Source organism: Jaculus jaculus, chromosome 6 (genome assembly GCF_020740685.1).
Source record: "Jaculus jaculus isolate mJacJac1 chromosome 6, mJacJac1.mat.Y.cur, whole genome shotgun sequence".
Lineage (NCBI taxonomy): Eukaryota > Metazoa > Chordata > Mammalia > Rodentia > Dipodidae > Jaculus > Jaculus jaculus.
Window position 1 is genome coordinate 4,625,267 of NC_059107.1, and position 25,858 is coordinate 4,651,124.

At 52.1% G+C, this 25,858-nt stretch overlaps 1 protein-coding gene and 1 non-coding gene across 3 annotated transcripts in view; both read right to left on the reverse strand.

The window, feature by feature from the left end:
- The window catches only part of Fstl4 (follistatin like 4), a 448,062-nt gene extending 425,903 nt beyond the window's left edge, over positions 1 to 22,159 (reverse strand). For both annotated transcript variants that reach the window (XM_004666513.2, XM_045153541.1), the window contains exons 1-2: positions 22,118 to 22,159; positions 12,749 to 12,884 (exon numbers count right to left, since the gene is read on the reverse strand). In XM_004666513.2, the coding sequence (XP_004666570.2) occupies positions 12,749 to 12,874 (126 nt within the window). In that variant the 5' untranslated portion in view covers positions 12,875 to 12,884; positions 22,118 to 22,159. The remainder of the gene's footprint in view (positions 1 to 12,748; positions 12,885 to 22,117) is intronic.
- Positions 14,273 to 14,379, reverse strand: LOC123461843. Its single transcript, XR_006637908.1, has one exon. It is a non-coding gene; the product is annotated as a U6 spliceosomal RNA (small nuclear RNA).
- Positions 22,160 to 25,858: the final 3,699 nt, after the last annotated feature.

A 25,858-nucleotide genomic window follows, 5' to 3' on the forward strand; every position in this document is an offset into this window, starting at 1 on the left:
CACCAAGTTCCTAGTGTCCCCGCCTCGCCGGGTCAGAGCTAAGCTGGGAGCTGCGGGAGCCTCCAGGACAGCCCACTTTCCCTGCCGGCGGGCTCAGGCAGCCCACACGGGCTCAGTCACCAGGCTCCTGAAGCGGGCGGGGTACAGGGCTGGAAGTTCGAGGCCACGGGCTCACGTGGCACAGACAGGCAGCAGGAATGGGCTTCCTGACCTTGGGAACGGTCAGACTGCACAGGCAACAGGTGGAAGAGAGAGAGAAGTAGAGGAGGGTGACGGTGTGGCTCCGACGGTTGATAAAGAGACAGGCTGCAGACCATCCGATGTCCCCACATGCCCGGAGCCACCTGACACCACTTCTAAAGGATGTCTGGGGCCTCTTGGTCTACAAACATCTGAGTAGGTGATCCTCATAGAAGGTCCATCAACCACTTGGACAACAAGCCCACCCTCTTCTCCCCCTCCCCCAGGAGGCATGGCCCTGATGCTCTGCCGCAGGTGCTGCCTCCCAGCGCCAGCCCTTCCCTGCGCAGCCTCCACCTCCCGCATGGTCACCTGCAGCTCTGCGCTGGGCGCACCTCTGTGTCACTCTCCTGCCCGCTCTTTGGCCCCTGCCACTCACTAAGCTCGCTCAGTAGGGATTTAGAGGTTCACCAGGCCCAGACGGAGAGCTGCGTTCCTCCTGCTGTTTTGCGTAAGGCAGCGCGCTCCTGCGTGTGCCTGCTGGCGTACATACGTGTGGAGGCCAGCGGCCTGCGTCAGGTGCCTTTGTGGTGTCTTCATCAATCATTCTCTGCTTTGCCAATGAGCCCAGAGCTCACCAATGGAGCTTGCGAGCCCTAGGGATTCCCCCGCCTCTGCCTCCCCAGGGCTAGGGTTGCTGGCACGCACAATCACGCCCAGTTTCCATGTAGGTACTGGGGTCTGGACTCAGACCCTTGACCAACTCAGGCATGGTGAGTTCTTAAAGCTCTCAATCTCACAGTGAACTCTCGGTGCACACACGGGGAACAGGAGCAGCTATAAAACTCAGCTCCCGAGCTGGAGAGATGGCTTAGAGGTTAAGTGCTTGCCTGTGAAGCCTAAGGACCCTGGTTCGAGGCTGGATTTCCCAGGACCCACGTTAGCCAGATGCACAAGGGGGCCCACGCACCTGGAGTTTGTTTGCAGCAGCTGGAGGTCCTGGTGCACCTACTCTCTCTCTATCTGCCTCTTTCTTTCTCTGTTGGTCACTCTCAAATAAAAAAATACAAATAACAAAAACAATTTTTAAACTCAGCTCGAGACCATCTTCACTTCTGACACAGGAGCAGCCATTTAAAGGGGTTCAGATGAAATTCTAGGCACATTTCTATGTAGAATATGTAATGACTCACAAACAATTTTGCTCCAGTTCAAACTGCCTGAGAGGTGTTTCATTCCTGCTGGGCGCATGCCTTTAATCCCAGCACTTGGGAGGCAGAGGTAGGAGGATCACCGTGAGTTTGAGGCCACCCAGAGACCCAGAGACTACACTGTGAATTCCAGGTCAGCCTGGGCTAGAGCAAGACCCTACCTTGAAAAACCAAAAAAAAAAAAAAAAAAAAAAGAAGAAGTGATTCATATTCATTTTTAAGCATTATTGAGTAGCTGGCTACAATCACTTGAGCCAGGATGGAGTCCTGGCCCTGGGTGGGACTCTTCGCACGGGCGCTGACTTCCACTGTGACCGTTGTGGGGGCTACAGTGTAATAGCGCATGCTGTGGTGTCGAAGCGAGAAGAAGCAGAGCGGCACCTTCTCCACAGCTAACCCAAGCCCTGCGTGGACCTGGGGAAACACAGCCCGAGGGCAGATGGCCTGGCGGAGGTGGGGAGGGAAGGGGTGAGGCTGATGGATAAGTTCAGGACAGGGGTGGGGGGATGGGACTTGGTGTGGGGGTGTTGAGAGTTGGAACGCCCAACAAAGCTATATGGAGGGACCCAGCCACCCTCCAAGGGGTCTAGGTAGCTGAGTCATGGGCCAAAACACACCTATGACAGTGGAAGTATCTTCAGCCATCTGTCTCCTGGGGAGCCAGGGGTGGGGTTTATCTGGCCAGGGAGGACAAGCACCCTGCCCTGGGAGCTGGGGATGGGGGGCGTAAGGGGCATCAGTTAGGGTACTACATCCTCTATTACTCCATAAATAGAACTAATTCTCTTTAGGCTAAATTGGGGCACTTAATTTAGTCATTATATCTTTTCTGTGTTGGAAAAGATCATTAACAAAGTTGTTCAACTCCATCTGTTAACTCAGAATCCATTTGGCAGCAGACAACTGCTCCCTCCCTCATACCCCAGAGGTCCTCAGGATGGAATCACAAATCCCCTGTCTCTTAACCTATTGGCTGAGTTTAGGACGTGGAGGCACACACCGCGGGGTGCTCGGTGGAGAGCTGCTGGTTATTAGAATGTCAGACACCAGGCGCCCCTAGTTGTGCAGGGCAGCCCAGGGCTCGGCGACCCATTGAGGCAGGCCCACGAAAGGTCAACCTGGATGATCTGCTTCGGGCACAGACACGGGATCCCGTCACGCCTCCGGTGTCAGCTCTCACGCATGAGGCGGTGACCGCCTTCCCCACAGTCACACGCTAACGTGACAACAGCAGCAGCCCAAGCGACAACCAAACAGAAGAGGAAGAAGAGAAACTGGGGGAATGTTTTCACTGCAGGTGGGAAGCGCTGGGCTCGCGTGCACAAAGCCCCGGGGATCAGTCCCCAGTTGCGAAAGAAAAAGAAAAGCCTTCCATACGTGGCCATGTCTCTGGGAAAGACTCTAACTGCCACGACTCCACACCCCATTCAGCAGGAAATAGCTCACGCTCTGATGTCATTGCCTCTTGTTCCCTAACAGCAGTTAGAATGAGAGATGCAGGGGGGGGGGAGGTAGAGTTAGGGTGACTGGACCCCTGAAGGTAAAAAGAACAGGAAAGTTTGCACTTGCTAGAAATCAAAGATGATCAGACTTCTTATCTCTTGTCTAGTTCCCTAGGCCTGTTTTTCCTCAAACAACCGGGACCTCTTGGGAGGGAGGTCTTTCCTGGGATTTAAACATTATGGTTAATCAAGTTCAGCCCCCCGAACTTGGCCTCAGGGCTAGCCTCTTCCTGACAGAGCCCCTAGCCCTGACCAACCGGCTGTCCCTCTGGTTCACCTGAGCCGTTAGACAGCCCACCACTGTAAGGTGATAAGTATCTTTGCAAGGGGAGGGCGGGCTCTCTGACCACTTGGGAACTTGCAGCTGTGGGTGAGCTTTCCCTTGGCTGGGCCTGGGCTGGCTCAATCCAGGCCCAGCCAGGAGGCTGCCCAGCCCTTACTCTCCACATGGTTTCTTTACCCCCTCCAGCTCCTAGAACTTTCTTTTCTCTTTTCTTTCCATGTTTTTTCCCCCAGGCCCTCCACGTGGGATCTCTAGCCAGGTGGATGTCTTTCCTTGGCTCTGTACTTCCCTCAATAAATATAATAATTTAATAAAATAATATGTGGGCATGATGGTGCATACCTATGATCTCAGCACTTGGGAGGCAGAGGCAGGAGAATCTCCACAAGTTCAAGGCCTGCCCAGGCTTCCCACATGGACGGCTATTTGCTCCAGCCACACAGCCAGCGACAGACATGGATCTGAGCTCCAAAACTGACCTCACAGAGCCCAAGGACTTTTCTGTAGAAAAAAAATTGTCAAACATGTGGGAAATGCCAAGAAAAATGCCTAGAAACACACAGGAAGAGTTACATGTCACTTAAATGAAGAAGCAAGCTTGAAATGACAGTAGAGCTCAAACGAGCCTTTAATTTTAACCCAATGGCCCTGGTATCAAGAGAAGCCACTGAGCTGGCGTCCTGGAGCGCACCTGTAACACCGCATGGGGAGGGAGAGGCGAGGAGGAGCTTGGCTCCAAGGTCAGTCTGGGCTCCAGAGCAAGACTCTATCAAAAAAGAAAGACAGGGACTGGAGAAATTGCTTAGTGGTTAAGCCATTTGTCTGCAAAGCCCAAGGACTCAGGTTTGATTCCCCAGGACCCACGTAAGCCAGATGTACAAGGAGGCGCATGCATGTGGAATGCATTTGCAATGGCTGGAGGCCCTGGCATACCATTCTCTCTCTCTATCTGCCTCTCTGTCTCTCAAATAAATAAAATAAAATAAACAATTTTAGAAAAAGAACACCAGGAAGTTCTGATCCTGCCACTCTCAGCCCTTCCTCCACTTTGCAGGGGACAGTTGAGGACTGTCACCCTCCCTGGAGTCACAGATTTCTACTGACCCTGAAATCACAAGCCCACAACATTCCTCATTAGCCTAAGGTGGCACTTCTCCCTCCGGTGCGTGTTCAGGCAAGGCGCTGGTGTGCCTGCGCAGTGAAGGCGCCGTCTGTGAGGAAGGGACTCCAAGGGCCAGGCGGACTCTGGCGACCGCTGTGGGATGGCACAGGGCTTTGAATCACATCGCATGTCCCCATAAACTCGTGTGCTCTCAATGCTTGGTCCCCTGCTGGTGGAAATTTTGGGGGTGCAGCCTTGCTTGTGTGTTGTTGGGGGTGCTCTGTGGTGTCACAGCCAGCTCCCCCTTGCCAGAGCTCAGCTAACTCTCTTGCTGCTGTCTCTGTCTGCTATGGCAGAGGTGATACCCGACCCCTGTTCATGCTATGTCTTCCCCGTTTTTACAAAGCTTCCCTTTGAGACTGTAAGCCAGAACAAAAACCTTCCTCCCATCAGATACTTTTGGTTGGCTGCTTTGTTCCCGCAGTGGGAATGTAACTGCAACAGCTGAGAATAGCAACCAAGTGAAGAGTCCCCTCTCATTCCCACACACAGCTCCTGGGGCTCTGTCAGCCTCTACAGCCCAGGAATGAAGTAAGATCGTGACAGTGGTTCTTCTGGAAGTGAAAGCTAAGGGTAGCCAGAGGGCCTTTCCTAGGTTCAAGGTGCCTTGGCTGAATGCTATGTGCTACCAGATAAACAAAAGACTGCTTACTGGGAGTTGGAGGGATGGCTTAGCGGTGAAGGCATTTGCCTGCAAAGCCAAAGGACCCAGGTTCGATTCCCCAGGACCCACGGAAGCCAGATGCACTAGGTGGCACATGCGTCTGGAGTTCATTTGCAGTGGCTGGAGGCCCTGGTACACCCATTCTCTCTCTCCCTCACTCTGCCTCTCCCTCTGTCTCTCTCAAATAAATAAATAAATAAAGTTTTTTTTAAAAAAAGCCAAGTACTGGGACATCTTGCTGTGTTCTGGGTGCTCCTAGGCTCCGGGAATCCAGAGACTCAGATCTCTGGTTGCTTTCTGGTCTGCCAGAAAGAGGACTTGCTCTCCCCCAGAGCTGGCACGCTGGTGCCTCCAGGAGCGAGCGGCACTTGGCAGTGGAGGCTGGCTCACCAGGCCTGGGTGTGGGAGAGGTGCGTGTTTATTTTGGGGGGGGTATGTGTATGTGACGTGCAGGTGGCTTGTAGGAGGGCACGCGTGTGCATGGGGGTGGATATACACATGAGGAGGCCACAGTGGAGTGTGTGGGAGGGGTCTTTCTCAGTTGCTCCACTCCTGGGGAGACCCTCCTACCTTCACTTCCTTGCTGCGGAGATGACAGACCCGTGCCCCTGGGCTCAGCTTTTTCGTGGGTGCTAGGAATCCAGACGCATGTCCTCACACCTGCGCAGTGAGCACTTTGGCCCCTGAGCCATCTCCCCAGTCCTGCACAGTATTAGTCGGGTACCTCACAGGGCTCTGACGTGAGGGATGTAAAGCTATAGACCACCCCTCTTGAGCCCCACTCCGCCCCAGGCACACATGCACACCAGCTCAGTGAATGTCTGCCACACCTTGGAAAATGGGGTGAAAAGATCACTGCCTGCATTGAGATGGCTTAAGCGGTTAAGCACTTGCGTGTGAAGCCTAAGGACCCCGGTTCGAGGCTCGATTCCCCAGGACCCATGCTAGCCAGATGCACAAGGGGGCGCACACGTCTGGAGTTCGTTTGCAGTGGCTGGAGGCCCTGGCGCGCCCATTCTCTCTCTCTCTCTCTCTCTCTGTCTCTTTCTCTGTCTGTTGCTTTCAAATGAATAAATAAAAATAAACAAAAATTAAATAAAATAGATCACTGCCTGCATTGTGCTCATGGGTGCCCCCAAAGGTCTGAGAAGGTAAGGACCCCCAGCTATACAGTCAAGTAGGACCAAAATGGACCTACGCTGTGGAGCCCTCTAACTTGGGGGTTTCCCCAAGGCAAAGGTAACTTTGGAGTCTCTTCAGGCAGATGCACGGTGGGCAGCTCACAAAGGGGAGACTTGGTGCCATCAAAACACAAGCAGCTGGGCATGGTGGTACACACCTTTAATCCCAGCACTAGGGAGGTTGAGTTAGGATCATTATGAGTTTAAGGCCACTCTGAGACTACGTAGTGAATTCCAGGTTAGCCTGGGCTAGAGTGAGACCCAACTTCAAAAACAAAACAAAACAAACAACAAAAACAAAAACCAACCACGCAACCTGGAGGCAAAAGCGGAGACACAGACTATATGTGGCCCGACTCGGCAGAGTTAGAAGAAGAGGGAAGTGACAGTGTCAACTGTGCCCCAGAGCCTGGAACGATGCCATGCAAGGCCACCTGGAGCAGGAGAGTGTCCCAGCGCCTGCAGAGCAAGACACAGACACAGAGGACTCTGGGCCAGAGACGGGCAGATAACAGGTGGCCTGAAAAGCAGGCTGGGCTTGGGGGTTCTTGCTGGGGCCAAAGCCTGGATCATGGGATTCGTGGCTATCCTGTAGAGGCCAGACGTGCCCTCAGAGGGTGAGATGGCATGGCCAACCCAGCGGTCACCTCACTGGTTTTCTGGAAAGAATCTTAGCTAGAAACTGGGGAGTGACTCTGCTTCTCAGCTCCTGAAAGAACATGTACACACACACACACACACATATACACACTTGTACACATATACATACACACACGTACACATATAACACACACCTATATACATATACACACACACATACACACATATGCACACACCCACTTTCTAGACCCTGACTCCCATCTGAAACCTCACGGAGCAGGAAGAGCGGCCTCCAGCTCCAACCTCAGCAGGACTTCAGTTTGGATACAACTTCCTTTTGGACACGAGGAAGAAGAAAGTCAAGGGCCTGGATAACTGTCTCACAGAAGCCCACCTCGAGGTGGAAGGAGGGAGGCGCTCCTGCCAGCTTCACTGGGTCTCCTCACGCAAGCAGTCAGGCCTGCGCGTGCTTCCGAGCAAGGACAGGTGCACCACCATTTCTGGCTTCCCTCCAGACGTGAGCATCACCCCTTGTGCCCCTAGTCACTGCTAGGAGTAACTCAGTGCTGGCTTTCGCCAGGAGGACAGAAATGGGGTTCCTGGTATTCCACATCTTCTTGACAAAAGAGAATGCCTCAAGCACCCGGTCACCCTCCACAGAGGTGAGGTTGGTGAATAAATGGCTTCTTGGCCACTTAAGTGTCCTCAGTTCTTACTACAATTCCCTTGGGTGACCCCTGATCAGCGCAAAGGGTCCACCTTGTTCATGTCCCCCATTTCTGGAGCCAGTGTCTGCCACCTCCCAGGTGGCTGGCGACATGACAAGGGCCAGTGTCTCGGAGCAGAGACCACAGCCATGGAGACCGGACAATGGCTCTGGCTAAGCTGGAAGAGAAACTGGAGCCACTTCTAGGGACCTATTTGAGTCAGCCTGGCACATGCCATTCACTTCTCTAAATGGGAAGCCAGGGGAATAACCCTCAGATCATGGGACAAAGTCAGGCCTGGCAGAGCCACTACTGCCAGCCCCCAGCAGATGGCCACCACAGCCTCGTGTACAACACATGGCCTGACACCGATGACAAGGCGCGAAGCTTCCCAGAGGAGCATGGACTGCTCAACGGCAGAGGCATAAACAGTCAGATGCATAAATCTAAAAGGAGAAAGCTCGTGGCTCCCTGTGAACTCACACATGTTCATGTGCCTGGGTCCCAGAACTCACCAGAGCAATTAAAACTCCCTCAAGCATAGTCTCAAAACGCCCAAGGGGAACGTAGCCTGCTCACGACAGGACGAGGCTTGCTGGGAGTGGGGACGCAGGACAAGCAGACGACACGGGGACATAGAGACATCCCCTGCACATGGATGAAGAGAAAAGATCGCAGAGCCTGAGCCCAGCGGAGGTGATCCCCAAATGTCCCTGCACACTGGGTGAGGAGACACATCAGTGCAGGAGCCTGAGGGTGGGTGCGCTTATGGGTGCACTGGGCCATGGGTGCCACTTCCCTCAACATTCACTGGGAGTTGCCTACCTCTGGATTTTAAATCACCAACAGATCAGCCAGGGAGGATCTCAGATCAAGCCAATTGGGAGGATCCCAGGATCAAGCCAATTGGTTTGATCGGCATAAAGGGGCTGGGGTCATCATTCAGGGGCGGCTGGATGCTTTCTGAGACTGGCCCCTGGGGCAGGGAGAAGTTAACTGATGCTACCGATATATTGTACCTCCGAGACTTTCCTGTGAGAGTTTACAGGAACTGGAAATGTGTGGTTTCTGACCGCAAAGCCTAGCTCTGTCTGTACGCTGCTCTGTCCACACGCCCTGAGGTTCCATTTTGAAAGGAACCAACGGTATCGTGTGCATTTACAGTTACTTAATACACAGCTCTTAGAGCAAGCCAAACACGGAGTATGTGACTGGGAAAGGGTCCCCCTTGGATTCCAATGATTGGGTCATGCACTGGTGCCAGAACCCAGCGCCCAGGGCGCCCACAAACACCCACTTCTCCAAAGGAGGGTGGCCCTCTGAGGGCTGATGCTACTTCGCTGTTCACACTCTTCTGGTTTCTCCGTTCTCCAAAATACAAAATGCCTACCTGAAAGGCTTGGGACCAGAACTGGTTCTCAGTCAGAATTTGAGGGGACTTGGGCATATCTGCGTGATTATAATGAGATACCTGGGGGCAGGACCCAGGTCCGAATGTGAATGCACTAGTTTCTTATGCACACAAACTAGCAATCTCACGTGGCACGGGAGCCTTAATGTGCCTTCAGCTTGCCTGCAGCCCACCATGTGTTGGCCCTCAACGGACACAGCATGTTGAATTTCAGATTTTCTGCTTAGGGATGCTCGTCTTGGACACTGTACGGGAGGGAGGGTAATAGAAGGATATTTCAGGGTTTCAATAAATTGCATCTCATAATTGTTTCCTCTAAATCCAGAGGTGTATTAGCATTCGAAGCCACACATTGCTCCTCAGCTCTGATTAAAGACGCACTCCCCCAGCTGCAGCCCTTATCTACATCTGTAAAACAGTCAACTCCTCGAAGCTATTTCAACTGCAATCTTTGTACATAAACAACAATTTACCCCCAAATCACATTTGTTCCTAACTGCCTTAAAAATAGGCATATGTAGACACTGGTCACTGAATCCTTTACTAGCCCTTAGGACAATGAAGTAATTGGTATTCGAACTTTAAAAGCAAACCTTGCTTATGCTTTCCAAGCACTGAGAAACCCTCAGTGAATGTCGTGAGGCACCGCTGTGGGAAGAAGCTGGGACACACGCACCCTCACAAGCAATTCCTCAAATACCTTTTGTTGTCTGTTATTGCTCTGCTTTTAATTATTTAGTCCTAGGAAATGGTTGATTCTGCCAGGAAATAAGACACTGCAGAAATTTCTATAGGAACTATAATACATTTTGGACAGCGAGTTACGAATATGAATAATGCTGAATGCCGTAAGACAAAGGAGAAACTATGGGATGGAGAGATGGCTCAGCGGTTAAGGCGTTTGCCCACAAAGCCCAGTGACCCCAGTTTGATTCCCCAGTGCCCATGCAAAGCCTGATGCATAAAGTAGTGCATGCTTCTGGAGTTCGTTTGCAGTGGCTAGAGGCCCTGGCATGCCCATTCCCTCCCTTCCTCCTCCCCTTCCCCTGTCTCTCTCTTTATTGCAAATAAATAAATAAAATAAGTGTTAAAGGAGAAACTCCCCATAAATGATTATGCTCAAGCGTGGCCCTGATGTTGATGAGGCACAAGCCCCAATGGCCTGCAAGCTGCTCCCCTCCAGGAGAGGGCGTCTCCTCCCAACCCTGCCTGCATAGACTTGCTGTGCAGGGAGACGGAGAGCAGACCCTGATGGTCTAGTCTGGATTTTGAAAGCACAAGGTGATCGATCTCATGATAGGTACTGAAAGTTGTATTAAGTCTTGATTGACTTAAAAACACACCGAATCTCTGTTTTACTCATAAAATAAAGACACTGTGAGGAAGATGGATTTAATCCATGCATAAAATGAAAATGTAGAAGAAAAAGAAAGGTCAGGGGTTGAGAAGATGGCTCAGTGGAAAAAGGACCTGTTAAGCAGGTGTGAGCACCTGAGTTCAGATCCCCAGACCCCATGTAAAACTGAGCGCTGCAGCATTAGCCTCTGCGATCCCTGCGTGTCTGGGGGAGGAGGGAGGTGCAGACCTGAGACTCGCCCAGAAGCCCATAGGCCAGACAGCCTAAAACAATTCATTAGTGCACAAAGAGAAACCCTGCCTCAATAAGGTGGGAGGCAAGGACTGGCATCAAAAGTTGTCCTCTGACCTCCATGTGTGCCATGGCACACATGCTACCACAGTCACACACACACAGAAACATCCCTCTCCCCGGCCTCCAGCGTGCGCACACACACACACACACCCCCCAAAAGGTAGAAAGATTAAAGACCAGGAATTCGGAAGAGCCCACATGCAGCAAGAGTGATCAAAGGAGGTTCTAGAGCAAAGGTAAGAGCCAGAGCTTAGGTTGGAGCAAGGGCAGACTCGGAGAGATGCTGACAAGGGTCGTCATGATCCGCAGAAGGACCCCGGTGGGTCAGGGCGGGGCAGGGCGCACCCAAGTGCGGCCCAGGTCAGCACGCACGGTGAACGTTCTGCGCCCCGTAGTCAAACATTTACGGAGGCCGTCCTCCTCACTTCCCGTCTCCTCGACCTGCTCACATTATCACCGTCTCATTAATCATGGCTCGGAGCAGGCTGCGGGAGGGAGGAGACATCTCAGCACTGCACACTCTCAAGCTTGGCAGAGAGGTCTGAGCCAAGGGCAGCTGGGTGGCCTCCCTAAGCATGAAGGGTTATCCCGTCTCCTTCCCTGGGCAGGGGCATTCCTGGACTTGGGAGAAGAGGAGTGGGAGAAGGCCTTTCTTCCTCCAGAGAGCGGCCTGGTTCCTCTGCGAGGGTATACGAAGCGTTGAGGTGCTAACAGCTCAGATAAGAAGGCCCTGGGTGATGTTAATTTACGTTTACCTACGGCTAAATCCCACCTTAATTGGCTTGATTCTTAATTGAAATAAGTGATTCACCACAGTGGGCACCACCCCCTCCATGCCACACACACAGTAGCATCGCCTGCCGGCTTTGGTATTACGTATTCAACAATGAATCCATAGGACTTAAGTCATCTTTTCCCTTTGGGTATGGGTATACAGATTAGGCCCTTCCCACATGGGAAATACAGTTCTCACCTGCCAGGCTGCCACCACCTGACTCTTAAAGCAACACTAAGGTGCGTCCTTCATGGGTTTACATGGGGGAGATAGTGTTTCTATTCTACGTCCATCGCCTGCCCTGGACAATAGCCCACCACACCAACTTCGGCAGAAACAGTGCACATCCAATTACTTCGGAAGCTCCCCAAAGAGTCGGGCTTGCAGGTTTGGGATTGCATGACAATTAAGTAATAATGAAAGAGAACTCCATGCCGTTTGATCAAACAATGCATTAATCCTACTACACACTGTGGGCCGTTGCCCATTCTCTGGGATGTTGACTTTTTCTGTGTAATTTTATTTCTCCTTCCCTGGGATGGGCCACAGGTGTGGAGGAAAGGAGAGGGGCGTGCATGGCGTCAGACAATAGGAGGCAGGACGCCTGCAGAGGCTCTGACAAGAAGTCTAGTCTGCGTGGCACAGAGGGAAATCCCAGCTGGTTTTAAGGAAGGGGGGTCACTCCGAAAGGTTCCGTGCCTATACAAAGCGTGTTCTGCAAAGGGCAAAAGGCCCACACCCTCTCCAAACCCCAAATTCATGGGCCCACTGCCCTGAGCCAGGCTAGAACGCAGTTATCAATCCTTTTCTTTGATGCACAAGAGCAGGGTTCACTAAGCAATTAGCAGTACATCCGGACCCTCGGGGGAGGTATCTGAGAACAAGTTTTTCAAGCACTTTAGAAGCATTTATATCCACCTAACATGCCATTAATCATTCTTATCTGTTCATTAAAGCTGTCTCCCTCGGGACCTCTGCTCGCCAGTTCTTTCTCAGGCTGGTTCTTTTTATCTATATACCTGGGAAGTAGTCCATTGCTTTTAAAACATATGTTATCATTAAAATCCTTCACGGGTTCACGTGGATGTGTCCCATCAAGCTAATCTGCATTTGCAGCGTTTTATTCAGCATGCACACAGGCCAGTCTGGGCAGTTATTGTGGAAGGCTAACCCACGCCCCTGCAAAGCCTGGTTTGGGAATGCGTTTTCACCCTGGAGATTCCAGAGGCACCGCTCCCATGGTGATAGGTGCCTCCTGTCCCTGTGGACACATGTTGTCCTCTGCCCCTGACCACAGTGAAATGCACATCTAACTCACACTGTGGTCTAGTAGATCTAAACTGAAGCTGGAGGGGAGCAGACCCCATGATGTTGGGAAGCAGTCTGTGTGAAGGGTCGTGCCAGCAGCTACTTGAACATACCTCTGCCTGCGACTCTCCCGGGGCCACATCTGGGCTTCGGCCGGCTCCTTGGTCCATCCATCCCAGCACAGTCGGCAGGGAGACCCCCAGCAGCATGAGGCGCAGCCACAAGCAACCCAGGTTCATGTTGCTGAGTCTGTTAAGGAAAAACAAAGGCTCAGCACGAAACCTCACGAAGCGCGCCGGCCACAGTGGGCCGAGGCTCTGCCACACAGAAGCCGAGCAGCCCGGGCCCTCCTGCTCCACTTCGGAGATTCATCACCTCTACCTTAGGGTGCTCATCTCCAAACGGGGAGCTATGCCGGACCTCGTAGGGTGGCTGTAAGAAACAAAGGAGGTTGTGCCCGGCACATGGTAGGGACTCTGAAAGGCCCCTGATCTCTGCTTCTACAAGGACAACCAGGGGAGACGGCTAAGTCATTTCTATTGGGCATATCCATGCCTCAGTTTACTGAGAAATCACTGGTATCAAAGAAATACTGATGAGGAACTCCGTTAAATCTGTAGCAACTTGGTCTGGAGAGAAGGCACAGTGATCAAAAGCATTTGCTTGCAAAGCGTGGCAGCTCAGGTTCGATTCCCCGGCACCCACCTAAAAACTAGATGCAAAGTGGGGCATGTGTCTGGCAGTTGTTGTGGTGGCAAAAGATCCTGGTGTGCCCACTCCTGACACACATGAAGATAAGTAAATTTTCAAAAAAAAAAATTTATGGCTCCTCGTTTGTACCTTAGGCCTCGGTTTACAAGACAACGGGCTTTAAAGCACCATTGCCAGGTCAACGCTTTCTTACTTTTATGGCTAGTGGGTTGTGTAGCAGAACCCAGGCAGCCCACGGTAACAGATTCACTGAGAATGACCTGGCGACACCATTACCTGGAGTTCTAGAAGGAAACAGGCAGAAGACTCAAGGTAACCCAGGAGTTACGTGCACGAGATACGACCTATGGTTAGCATTTGAGTGCCTACCACGTGCCAAAGCTGTGTTGACGGGGACAGGGCCGCTCGCTACCCCATGTGCCTGATCAGCCGTTCTCAGACAACAGGCTTCCGCTGGGAACACTTTCCAGCCATGACTCCCGCGCCTCAGTTTCTGACAGTCGCCTCTCAGGACACACAACCCTCACTCGAGGAACCGCTCACCACGCCACCCAGTGCTTAAGTGCACACGGTCCCTACCGCGCCCTGATCTCAACTAGCGAGCAGAAGCAGGCAGAGCTCCTCGGAGGACAGCACCCTGGTGGCCTGGTCCCCCACGGTGTCTCATTCAGACACCACTGAGGGCTTGAGGGGTCTTCTATCCTGTAGTGTCCCACCCTTGCCTCTCCCAAAGTCAACAGCCTCGGGACAACCCCTACTCTAGACCTCAGTTTCTTAAAAAAAAATACATACATACATACATACATATATATATATATATATATATATATACACACACACACACATATATACATATATACATACATATATATATATATATATATATATATATATATATATATATATACACACACACACACATACATACATATATGGAGTGCTTCACGAATTTGCGTGTCATCCTTGTGCAAGGGTTATGCAAATCTTCTCCATATCATTCCAATTTTAGTAGATGTGCTGCCAAAGCGAGCCCAGACCCTCGCTTCTTAAACCATGGGTTGTGACCCTTTATGGGGTTGTAAAATGATTGGGGGGGGCATCTCAAAAATTTGGCAATAGTAAAGTATTTCTGAATGTACAAGACCAAAATTTAATTCAAAATCAAGTGACTCTGAGGTGTTTCTGGCAGCACCTGCCACGTTCCCGTAGTACAACCGACTGCAGCCTTGTTTCTGAAGACGGGACGTGCGCGCTGCCCGTCGGGCGAGCTCTCATGCGACGGCGCCGACTGAAACCCCCGCCTCCGACCGGAGCGCGCCGTGTGCTAATTCATCACAGTGTTTTACTACAGGTACAAAGTTTTTTGCCCTTGTAGAGACCTAATGGTTTAATTATAGAAAACAGCATCTTTTCATATTGTCCCACCATCATTCTTCAGCATGAAAATCCAAATTAATATGCCTTTGGGTTGTATTGTGTTAGATTAAAAAAAAAAAACTGCTGTTTGCATTGCTGGCTTGAATTTCACAAAAACTTGTTGAATAAACATTGGCTTGGGATTAGGACAGAATCTCTGACCATTTCTGAAATGGTCCTAAACCTATTTGCTGTTTTCTGTCATGTATGTGATGTGGCACTTTGGGCTTTGGTGATTATAAAATCAAAATATCGATCAATTCTAACGAGCATTGAAGATGTTCTACATCCTCAAGTCTTTAGCAAAACGGTATTCGTTATGCACAAACAAGAAAATATGTCTCATTAATATGCAAATTTGCTTTAATCTTTAATACCTGGTAAGATTACGTATACATGTATATGCCAAAAATTGTTTTAATGATTTATTATTAAGTAAATGTTTGATTTGTGTACCTACTTTATATGTCTGAACTTGCATGAGAATTTCTCAGGTTAAAAGAAAAAGAAAAAAGAGAATTTCTCAGGTGAGGGCTAGAGAGATGGCTCTGTAGGCAAAAGCGCTTGCTGGCAAGTCTGTGGAAAGCGTTCAGAAGGCACTGGGATGCAGTGGTGAATACTTGTGACCCCACCTCCTGAGAGAAGATGGGGGTGGGAGAATCCCCAGAAGATCATGGAAGAGGTGGACAGCATGCAAGCCTGGCACCCGAAGTTGTCCTCTGGCCTCCACATGCATGATGCATTTCATGGCACATGCACGCCAGGCTCACACGCGGGAACCCACACTAAGTTTTTTGTTTTTTATTCTCAAATGAAAAGGGAACAGGAGTAGAAAAAGTTTATCAAGCCCTGTCCTAGATGAGGGACAAAATCTGTCACTTAATCATGAGTGCTGCGGTCAAGGCCACCAAACAAACATCCCTACCACATTCAGGTTCCTCTGGCTGTCTTCCAGCTGCCTCTCTGCATTAGCTCATGTCTTTAGCTTGAGATGGGAGTGCCACAGGGAAGGGAAGGCAGGCTCGCACTTTGGGGTAACACACTGGCTTAGTAGGTGACAAGGCCACAAGGGCAACTATCTTTCCGGAGAAGAAGGCCTCCGAGGCCCTCACTTCGCCATCTGTTTCCTTAGCTGTTGTCTCTGACAGCTGTCAGTAAAGCCAAGCTTGCTGGGGGACTAGGCCAGGTGGCCGGGAGCCCTAGGGGACGGCAGTCTGCGCCTGCTCTGTCTGCGCTTTGAACCTCATCGGTGAGGCCTGTGGCATCAACAGCAGCCACCCAACTCGGCTCCTGCTGCAGCCGCTCACGCCGGGGCGTGTGGATGCTCAAGGCAGAGGAGGAGTAAGGAAAAATACCCACATGTGGGACTGAAAGAATGAAAACATCTTTCCCATATTGCAACTGGTTTTTCTAAAAATAAATAAGGCGACTCCCTTCTCTCCATAAATTATCCTCTTCTGAGCACAGAGCCGCAGTCCTGAGACTGCGGACAGCAACTACTAGGGCTCTGCAATTTTTAAGAGCCCGTTATAATAACTCAGGCTAGAACTAGAAACACATTGCTTCCTACTCTTATGAATTTTCCCCTATTTAATCTACCAAATGTTGCTTAGCACACATACTAAATGTCTGCTTTTCTCCTTTTTTTAATGTGTCCTGCCCCAAAATTCACTAAAACTGGTCAGATAATCAAAATTACAGTTAATGTTCAGATGTCAATTCCTGGAGTTATAAAATATACAGGCCACGGAATCTAGGGTTTCATTTTCAATTTGCTTATTAATCTAAGACCAATTATATCTGATGTTTTATCATTAATGACTAGCATCAAAGTAAAGTCCATTTGTTTCAATTATTATCTTGGCAAGCACCAAATAGTTTCATTTAAGGGGTATCTCTAGTGCTAGCCAGCTGGCTTCTGAGGTCTGGAGAGAGAGAGAGAGAGAGAGAGAGAGAGAGAAGGAGAGGGAGGGAGGGAAAGGAAAGGAGGGAGGGAGGGAGGGAGGGAGGGAGGGAGAGAGAGAGAGAGAGAGAGAGAGAGAGAGAGGCAACACACACACACACCAGCTCCAGGTCTGCTCCACTCCATCCACTCAGAATTGCCCTGCTTTTGTGTGGTTTGCATTGAGCTTCCCTACTCCGAGGGCGGGGAGACTCATGAGCCAGGCCAACTGCCGAAATACTCCTAGGCAGCTTCTTTATAAAATGTGGCTCAGTTTGGCCACCACTAGCTGATTTCATTTGCACAGTGGAAGTGTCTTGGATGTCATCCTACACAAAGGGTGATTGACAATTCATTACATCTCCCGCAGCAACAGCCTAAAAATTTACAGCTCAAGTTTTATGACAATTCAGTTCGTAAAAAAAAAAAAAATAATAATATTGGGTCTAAATCAATTTTGATGATCTGTCTAATAACCAAATAGAGACTATCTATTTGCTTAACACTTACAGAGCAATTACGATGTCAGGCACTCTTCTAAATGCTTTCAGGAACTAACTCGTAATCTCATTTTTCTGGTTTATGCAGAGGGCAATGACTACCCCTCCCTGCACACCCCCAACCAGGTGACAGAGGAGGCTGGGGTGAGGGCTGTTAAGTGCCTTGCTGAGGCTCTACAGCAAACGAAGTAGCAGAGCTGAGACTTCAAGTCAGGCAGGTGGGTAATGGGCTTGGACCCCACCACAGGATGCCTCACGGCCCTTAGCAATAGTTTATCTCGATCGGCAGTTGGTTTAGGGTGATGATGTAAGGCTTTATTGAGAAAGCTAGGAGTCCCTGAGCCCTGCGTCCCCTCTTTGCCCTCAAGGCGCCCTACAGCCATCCCACTCTGTCTGTGAAGGCTCTGGCCAAGGCCAGAGATGCAGAGCAAAGGGAAAGAGCCGGGCAGTGGTCCTCCGGCACCCTCCTTGGTGAGCTCAATCTGGAACACTCCCCCACCCTCATTGCCGCTCCATTTAGGAGCCAAGAAAAAAGAAAAAGTCCAAAGGAGGAAAAATGAGAAATTCTGCAGTGTTTTAGGGGAGAAAGATGCTCCTCAGCTCACAAGGAGACCCATTGCTTTGTGGGAGTCAGTCTTTTATGGAATTTATGACTTCTTGGATTCAAACAGCCTTGTTGGCCTTTGTGACAGGAAAATGTTAAGAGTTCCCCATTATAGGTCTGAGAAAGGGCCATCCATAAAGTCACTGGTCCCAGCTCTCAACTTAGAGGTCCTTTTAGGAGTATGCTTCGTTCATATGATTAAGTGTTTCACTCATTCCGGGCACTGGTTATAACTCTATCTGGGACCATCCTTTGGTCAACGGTTGAGACGACTTTGTCTTACAAACAACTCAAGAAGTACAATCACTCAGGAGAGAAGACATTTTTCTTTGGACTGGGCTTGTAGTTCAGTTGGCCAAGTGCTTGCCCAGCATACCTGAAGCCCTGGGGTCCATGTCCAGTACTGTGAAAGCACACGCATGGGATCTCACTCGGCGCTGGAGAGGCAGAGGCAGGAGGAACAGGAGCTCAAGGACTCCTTGGCTACTGAGTTCAAGGACAGCCTGGGCTACATGAGGAAAGCCTATCTCAAAAAGAAAAAATAAAAACATCCTGTTTTAGAGAGAAGCATTTCCCTCCACGCTCTGGTTTTTGGCTTCGCTCCTGAGCCCCGTCATTCTCCCATGGGCAAGAGACCTTTGTGCCATACAGCACACCAGAGGCCAGGAGACTCAGGAATCACCAAAGGTTTGAAGCGTCACTGGCCAGACCTAGGCTCTAACCCGATCATCCCATGCCCTGGACGCCTGTCCCTTTCTTGCATATTACAGATTTGCATATCAACTTCAACTTTGCATGCTCTGTCTAGATATTATTTGCTTTTTTTTTCAATAATGGAGGATACAGATCCTTTGCAAACCACGGGACTTTCTGGCATTGTAAAATAAGCACCGTCTATCTATGCTCTCTTTCTTTTGTATTTAAAATTATAGAGGCATGACAAATTAGTGTGATGTGACATTCCAAATACCAAGTTGCTTTTTCAAGAAGGTTGAGAAAGCATGACTAAGAACACAAAATTATTAAGGGAGAGGTCGGTATTAACATGAAAATCCCAAGACCTGCCACTGCCCAGAGAATATAAATCAACAGGTAAGCCACATCCACTGTGAGCAGTCAGTGATCAGAGGGCCCAGGCGAATCTCACCTACTCCAGTGGCCAGCTCTTTGAGGAGGAGTAGGCATGCTGGCATTGGTGATGCTGTTGCCCCGTTATCTATCTCTTGGCCTCGCCTCCAGAACACAGGAGCATTACCAGGCCGGCCATGATGGATTAGCTGCACATGAATGGCTTGTCTTTATAACCAGCAGGATCGGAAATTACAAACATGACTTGGTAGAGCTTCAAAGAGAACAGCCAGATTCATGACCCCAAGGCATCTGCATTCTCAACCTTTCTCATGGAAACCAGCGTGCTGCGGCAAAGCACTTGAAACCAGCTGCATTCTCACATGTGGTACGCTGGCAATCAACAGACAGAAATCAACTGGGGAGCCCCAGATCCCAGCCATCTTCTGTGTGCCTGCCCAATGTTGGGGGGGGGGAGGCGGCTAAAAGGTGCATTTTCATTCCAGTGTGAAACCAAGAGGCGGTATCATAATTTCTGCTGAAAGGCTTAGGACTCTAGTTTTGAAATTTGAGTGGTTTCTTTCTAGGGGGAAGGCAGTGTTTTAGATTTCCTAAGATAGTCCCTAAAATACCCAGAGAAAGTAGGCATGAGACTACATTGGGCTAACTTTGTGGCAAACCACAATAAAGTTTAAGTTGCATTTTCTACTATCTCCTCTATGTCTTTTCCAACCCTTGATGGATTAGAGGCTCTGATTATTCAGTGTGTAACAGATAAAGCAATGGCATGCTGATTTACTTGGAAGCTTCACACATTCGCCTATGGCTTAGAATAACTCTCACCTTCCTAGCCTTCACACAGCACTTCCTGAACGTACATTCTCTTGACTGTGATTTTGTTTCATTTGATGCTCTGTGCTTTGTGTTTTGAATAAGAGATGAAAAATGTAAGGAATCATGTGCTCTTGAAGTGATTATCTAATTTCATGAAGTTAGGAAGCACAAGATTGGGTTTGCAGAATGCATTACCCCCAAAGACAAGGTAGGCCTGAAGAAATTTTCAGGAAATCTTGACCATTCAATTTCAATCCCAGTTTCTGGGACAGAGTATTAAGTCAAACAAAAGACCCAACACGAGGTCACAGTAAACACAACAACAACAAAAATACCCTATAGTCCTTAGCAAGAAGGAAAAGTGTATGTGTGACTCAGCCTTTCCCCTTCTTCCGCCACCCGCAGGGCACGTGCAGCGGCATGAACGTCCTCGAGGTGCCCAGGTAAACCAGCTGACCCCTCTTTGGAAGCAAAAGTGCCTCCCTGGGATTCATAAAAAGTGGGGGTGACCATAAAGTTCCAAGAGGAGAAAAGCCACTGGGACAAACGTACTGAGGGATTTTACACCATCATGACAGCTGGGGCGTCTTTGCGCGACCTTTGGCTCAGAGTGAAGTCTTGGGAGGGTGGGGGTGGTCCCAGAATGGAAGCCCATGAAGAAGGCAGAAAGGGCCGGGCGGCTGCAGTGCCGCCTCTCCCTCCCCGCGCCGCCCAGCCAGCGAGCAGCCTGTGGCCCTGCGGGGCATCCCTTCTGGGGTTGGCTTTGAGCTTCTGCCCCAGTGGTGCTGGGCTCTTCTCAGAAGCCCCATCTCGCCCACCTACCCACGTGCTGACCCGGGAGCGAGCGGCGCTGGGGCAGAAACTGGCCCGTTCCAGGGATAAGAACAGACTTTGCGTTGACATTTAATCTCTGGCTTCTTCAAAGGCTGATGATGGTACAAAAATAACTCGGGGGAGAGGGCTTTCTGGAAAAGCACTGATCGCTTTCCCACCCCTCTTTTTAGCAAGCAGTGGCCTGTTGAAGTCCTGTTAGGCCGTAGAAAGTGGACGGATTTGGGGGTGTGAGGAGGAGGGGGCCATCTAGTACGATTCCTGGAGCACTGGCTGGCCATGGCTTCGCTAGGGATCCGGCTAGCGCCACCACCGCTGTTTTTTACTTTCTGAAGGCTCGGCGGAAGCGACACCTAGAGGGGAACCGAGGAGAGGCCGCCGGAGCGCAGTTCATCACAGCCCGGGACCGGGGTGTGGAGGGATGTCCGCCGGGCACCGCGGGGGGAGGGGTCCAACTTTCGGGACGCGGATGCAGAGCTCCGGAGACACAACTCCCCCCGAAACTTCGATCAGACCGACGCGCTGCCCCGGATGCCCGCCAAGTTCCGGGCATCTTACGTGAGATGACCCCACGGCTTCCAGCGGGCTTCTCCTCCTGCCAGAGTTCCAGGACACGAAGTCCTCAGGTGGCAATGCACCGGGCCAAGCCGAGCGGGGCGCCGCTTGGTCGGCCGCACGAAGCCCCGGAGGCTCGCGCCACGGTCGTCCCCAAACTCCAGGCGACACGCGCCCCGAGCCGAGCGCTCAGGCTGCGTCTCTCTGAAACTTGGGGACGGTCTCCTCCTGCCTTCTCAGGAGCACCGGGGGTTGGGGAACCGAGACCACTCAGCACCGTTGCTCTGGGGGACCGTACCACGCACCCCGCACCCGAACGTTCCCAGGACCCACTGCTCCCTGGAGAGCCAGCGGCGGCCGCGGGCGCCGAGCAGCTCAGGGCCCCGCAGGGCGCGAGCCCGAGAATGCCCGGATCCCGGTTCTGCCCCGATTCCCTCCGCGGGAGCCTCTCCGGTAACGCGGACCTCGGGATATAGGGGTGCCAGGAGGGGCGCCGCGGGCCCTGCGGCTGCGGCGAGACGACACAAGTTTCCCCCCGTGCGCCCCCGCCCGCAAAGCCGGAGGCAGGAGGTGCGGAGGATGCCCGCGCCGCGCGCTAGCCCGGAGCCAAGGGCATGGGTTGAAGCCCAGAGGATGCAGCTGGGGGGGGGGGGAGGGTCAGGGGGCATAAGGGGGATCCCCCGGAGCTTGGGGGCTCAACCCGAGCGGGTGTGCGTGGCGCCCCGCCGCACCCGCAGGGTCGTTCGGGTCCCCGCCACAGACCCCCTCCCCAGGCTCGCCTGGCTTCCCACCCTAGTCCTAGCCCAGCCGGGGTGGCCCTGCCGCGGAGCCCCGGCCCTGTGATCGGTGCCCGCGGCCGGGCGCGCAAACTTGGCTCTCCCGGCTCGGCTCGGGCGCGGAGGAGCCGGGGACGCCCGCGCCGGGCCCTGCGGCGAGCTGCGGAGCTGCGGGCGCGCGGCGGGACCCCAGCGGGGCGCAGCGGTACCTTCCCGGCCCCGCCGACCCGACTGCGCCCGCTTACCTGCGGCGATCGGAGCCGAGCGGAGGAGCAGGTGGCGGGACTCTGGAGGAAGGGAGGGAGGCACGGAGGGAGCGCCCCGTGGCGGCGGCGGCGGCGGCGGCCACTCGGCCCCCCGCGTCCTCCGCTGGTCTCCCTGCCTGGCTGTCGCGGGTCCCGAGCGCGCCGGAGGCTGCTCAAGCGCCACCTCTCCGTGCCCGCCGCCGCTGTGCCACCGCCGCCGCGGCCGCCCTATTTCTGCCGCCGGGACCCGAGCCCGTGACGTCACCCTCCGGGACCCGCCTGTCCAATCGCCGCCACCTGTGCGCGCCGCCCCGCACGCCTTGGTCAGACCCGCGCGGGGCCCGCGGCGGGCAGGTGCGCGCCGAGCAGCCGGGGCGCCGGGATCGCAGGGGCGCTGGGCCACCTGGGCCACACCGGAGTCGGAGACCGACCCGGGCAGCGCTCCAGCGCCTGGCTGGGGCGGAGCTCGCAGGTGACCACCGGGGCTCCCTTCTCTCCCCCCCCCCACCCCGCTCCCGCACCCGTCCTCTCTTCCAAGCCCCTCTCCCCGCCAGCTTTCCCAAGGCTGGGTTTTGCTGGACTGCTCTCAACCAGCGGCCATTTCTTAGGGAGCCCAGGCGGGTCGGTGGACCACAGCAAGAAGACTGTCCCTAGAGTGAAATTGCTGGGCACACTCCTGCGTTGAGACTCGACTAACTACCTGTGCAAGGGCAAAGTTTTTACTTCTCTCTTCTGAATCTGCCCGCACGCAACTGCAGACTCAAGAAAATCCCAGGCATTCTCTGGTGACGTTTGCCCGGTTATGAACCACCTGAAACCAGGCAACCCCTTACTCCCAAAACAAGATAAGGTATTTTGTCCCTGTCCTGACAACCGTCCCCAAGATGGCAGCTTCCAGACTTCGCTGGATCTCTCTCCAACCTCCACAGTTTTTGATAGCCATTTTTGGTACTCAAATAAATTGCAAAGATTTTTGTAACAACAAAGTCCACCCTCCCTCCCTGCCTGCCCTCCCAAAGGATCCCGGTGCAGGAGGAGGACGTCACAGGAAGGAGGGCCTGTCCAGGCTAGGCAGGGAGGGCCAGGAGCTCCCGCACTGCTATGTGGGAGTCATGGGAGGTCCGGGCTTGGGGTAACAGACCAAGCCGATGGGGGTCTCTCCTGGCTTGCAGGAAGAAACAGCAGGGCTTTTCTGAAAGTTGGGTTAGTTAAGCGCCGAGGGCAAACACTGGAGGACTGACACAGCAGAGGGGTGCTTTTCGTCTCGGGGCCTCTCCTGCACACAGTCCCCTGGGCCAGTTGCTGGGGATACAGGACGGCCTGTCCTTCACAGCACCCTTGGGATTGGGATCTAGCTTTTCCTCTGCCACTGGCCAGAGGTACAACTCCGGAGCCTGTCACACCTGCTATAGGTACTGCTCGACCTCGAGGTCTCGTCAACTGTGACTTCCCTTGTGAACACCATGATTTTACTCAGAAGTCTGTTGCACCCTCAGTGCCCAAGGCTTGATGCTCTCTGAGATTTGGACAAGATTCTTCCCCAAATCCACCCGTGACTGCAGCTCCAGGGTTTGCTGGAGGCCAGCCCTGCAGCCAGGTCAGCCAAGGAACAGCACTTTCCATCTTGGGAAAGAAAAGAACAAGCAGGCCTGACAGCCAGCGGGGATCATGGAAGCAAGCCGGGCCTCCCTCTGACAGGGACTCCTAAGTCTGTGGTCACAGTGGAGCCCACGGTGCCCCAGCAGCTGGGCCCTGCCCCCTCCCTGATATGGAAACGCACATGTCTTTTCTGAACTGTGAACACAACGTTCCTGAATCAGCCTAGTGGCCCATTAGAGTCATGAAGGCAGGACTTTTTGTTTTTAATAGTTCAACATCACATATAAGCCAGGTCCTACAGATTGACCAAGATCAGAAACATCATGTTTTTTTAAAATATATTTTATTTATTTGAGAGAAAGAGAGAGAATGGGTTCACCAGGGCCTCCAGACACTGCAAACGAGCTCCAGATGGATGTGCCTCCTTGAGCATCTGGTTTACGTGGGTCCTGGGAAATCAAACTGGGGTCCTTTGGCTTTGCAGGCAAATGCCTTAACAGCTAAGCCATCTCTCCAGCCCCAGAAATATCGTGTTGAATTCCCTGAACAGCTCTGGACTTCTTCAAGCTGCTCAAAGATAAGGGAGCACAGCATGTTGCCACTGATCGACGCAATGACTGCTCCTTTAGAGATGCTACTAAGGTCTGAAGCCAGCTATGGGGACCACTGTGCATAAAGCAAGAGTGACCTGGGGTTAAAAAAAAAAATGTTGAGGTGTGGAGGACGAAATGCAGCAAGCCTCCAAAGTGGCAGCCACAGGCTCCAGGAACCCTGACACCTCCTTGATTTGCTCCACGCTCACCTCCCTGGTGACTCTTGGCTTAATAACACAGCCCGCATTGGAAACTAGGCTGGATTTCACACCAAATTTTGGAAGTTGCCTGCAACCCTGTTTCAGATCCTGTAGACACACTGCTTCTCCGCAGCTAACCAGGGTTCTTGGGACAGGAGGTTCGGTTTTGAAATTTTATATGACCTCCAGGCTAGTCACAACTAATTTTTTTCTTTATCATTATTATTAATAACACGTTTTGTGTAGATACGTCATGTGTTGGAAGCCCCTTTTACCTCATTCCTGCCCCCATTCCATTGGTGACCCTCCTCAGTGGGGTTGCAGGTATCCCCTATGGGGTTGTGGGTCCAGGTTTTTTTTTTTTTTTCTATTTTTATTTTCTACCAAAGTCACAAGCATACAATGAGAAACTGTTGGCGAACAATGTGTGTCTCCTTGAGGTTGGTTCAGATCAGCTTTTCTTCAGGGTATCTGGACACATACCATTGCTGAGCAGAATGGAGGAGGGAAGGCATTTTCTCCAGATTCAACCCAAAGTGGTCCCACATCTGGCTATGCACCCTATGGCCAGACTGGGAAGTCACTTGAGAAGGTAGAGAAAGTTCTTTCTTGTCTTACGTAACTTAGCTTTCTGCAGCACACCCTCCTGTGGCAGCTACTTTTTGCGTTGCTGGCACAAATCACCCAACCAAAAGCAGCTTGTGGGAGGAAAGGGTTTATTTTGGCTTACAGACTCCAGGGGAAGCTCCCTGGTGGCAGGGGGAAACGATGGCATGAGCAGAGGGTGGACATCACCTCCTGGCCAACGGCAGGTGGGCAACAACAACAGGACAGCGTGCCAAACACTGGCAAGGGGCCACTGGCTGTAACACCCATGAGCCTGTCCCCAATGATACACCACCTCCAGGAGGCTCCAGTTCCCAAATTGCCACCAGCTGGGGCCCCAGCATTCAGAACCCATCAGTTTGCGGTGGGAACTTGAATCAAGCCATCACACCTCCCCAGTGTGTGTGTAAATGTTCAAAGCCATGCACTTGGTAAAGCAGTGCTTCGTACTAAGCAGTGCTTAGAGGACCCCTGGCTATGGAGGCGCCAGCCCTGGGTCCGCCTCCTCCTCTACCCTCCCCCGGCTTTATGAGGCCCAATGTGCCACACCCTTGCAGGGTCCGTGTCCTCCTCTCGCATGCGGAAGTTGGGAATGGGTGGAGTCATAGGAAACGAACTTCTAAAACCCTTCTCCACTCGAAGGTCTGTGCCTTCATTATGCTAGTGTTTACAGAAGCTAGTATTACTGTGATCTAAAAAGAGCTCTGGTATTAAAGCCTCCCCCCATTCTAATATTAATACTA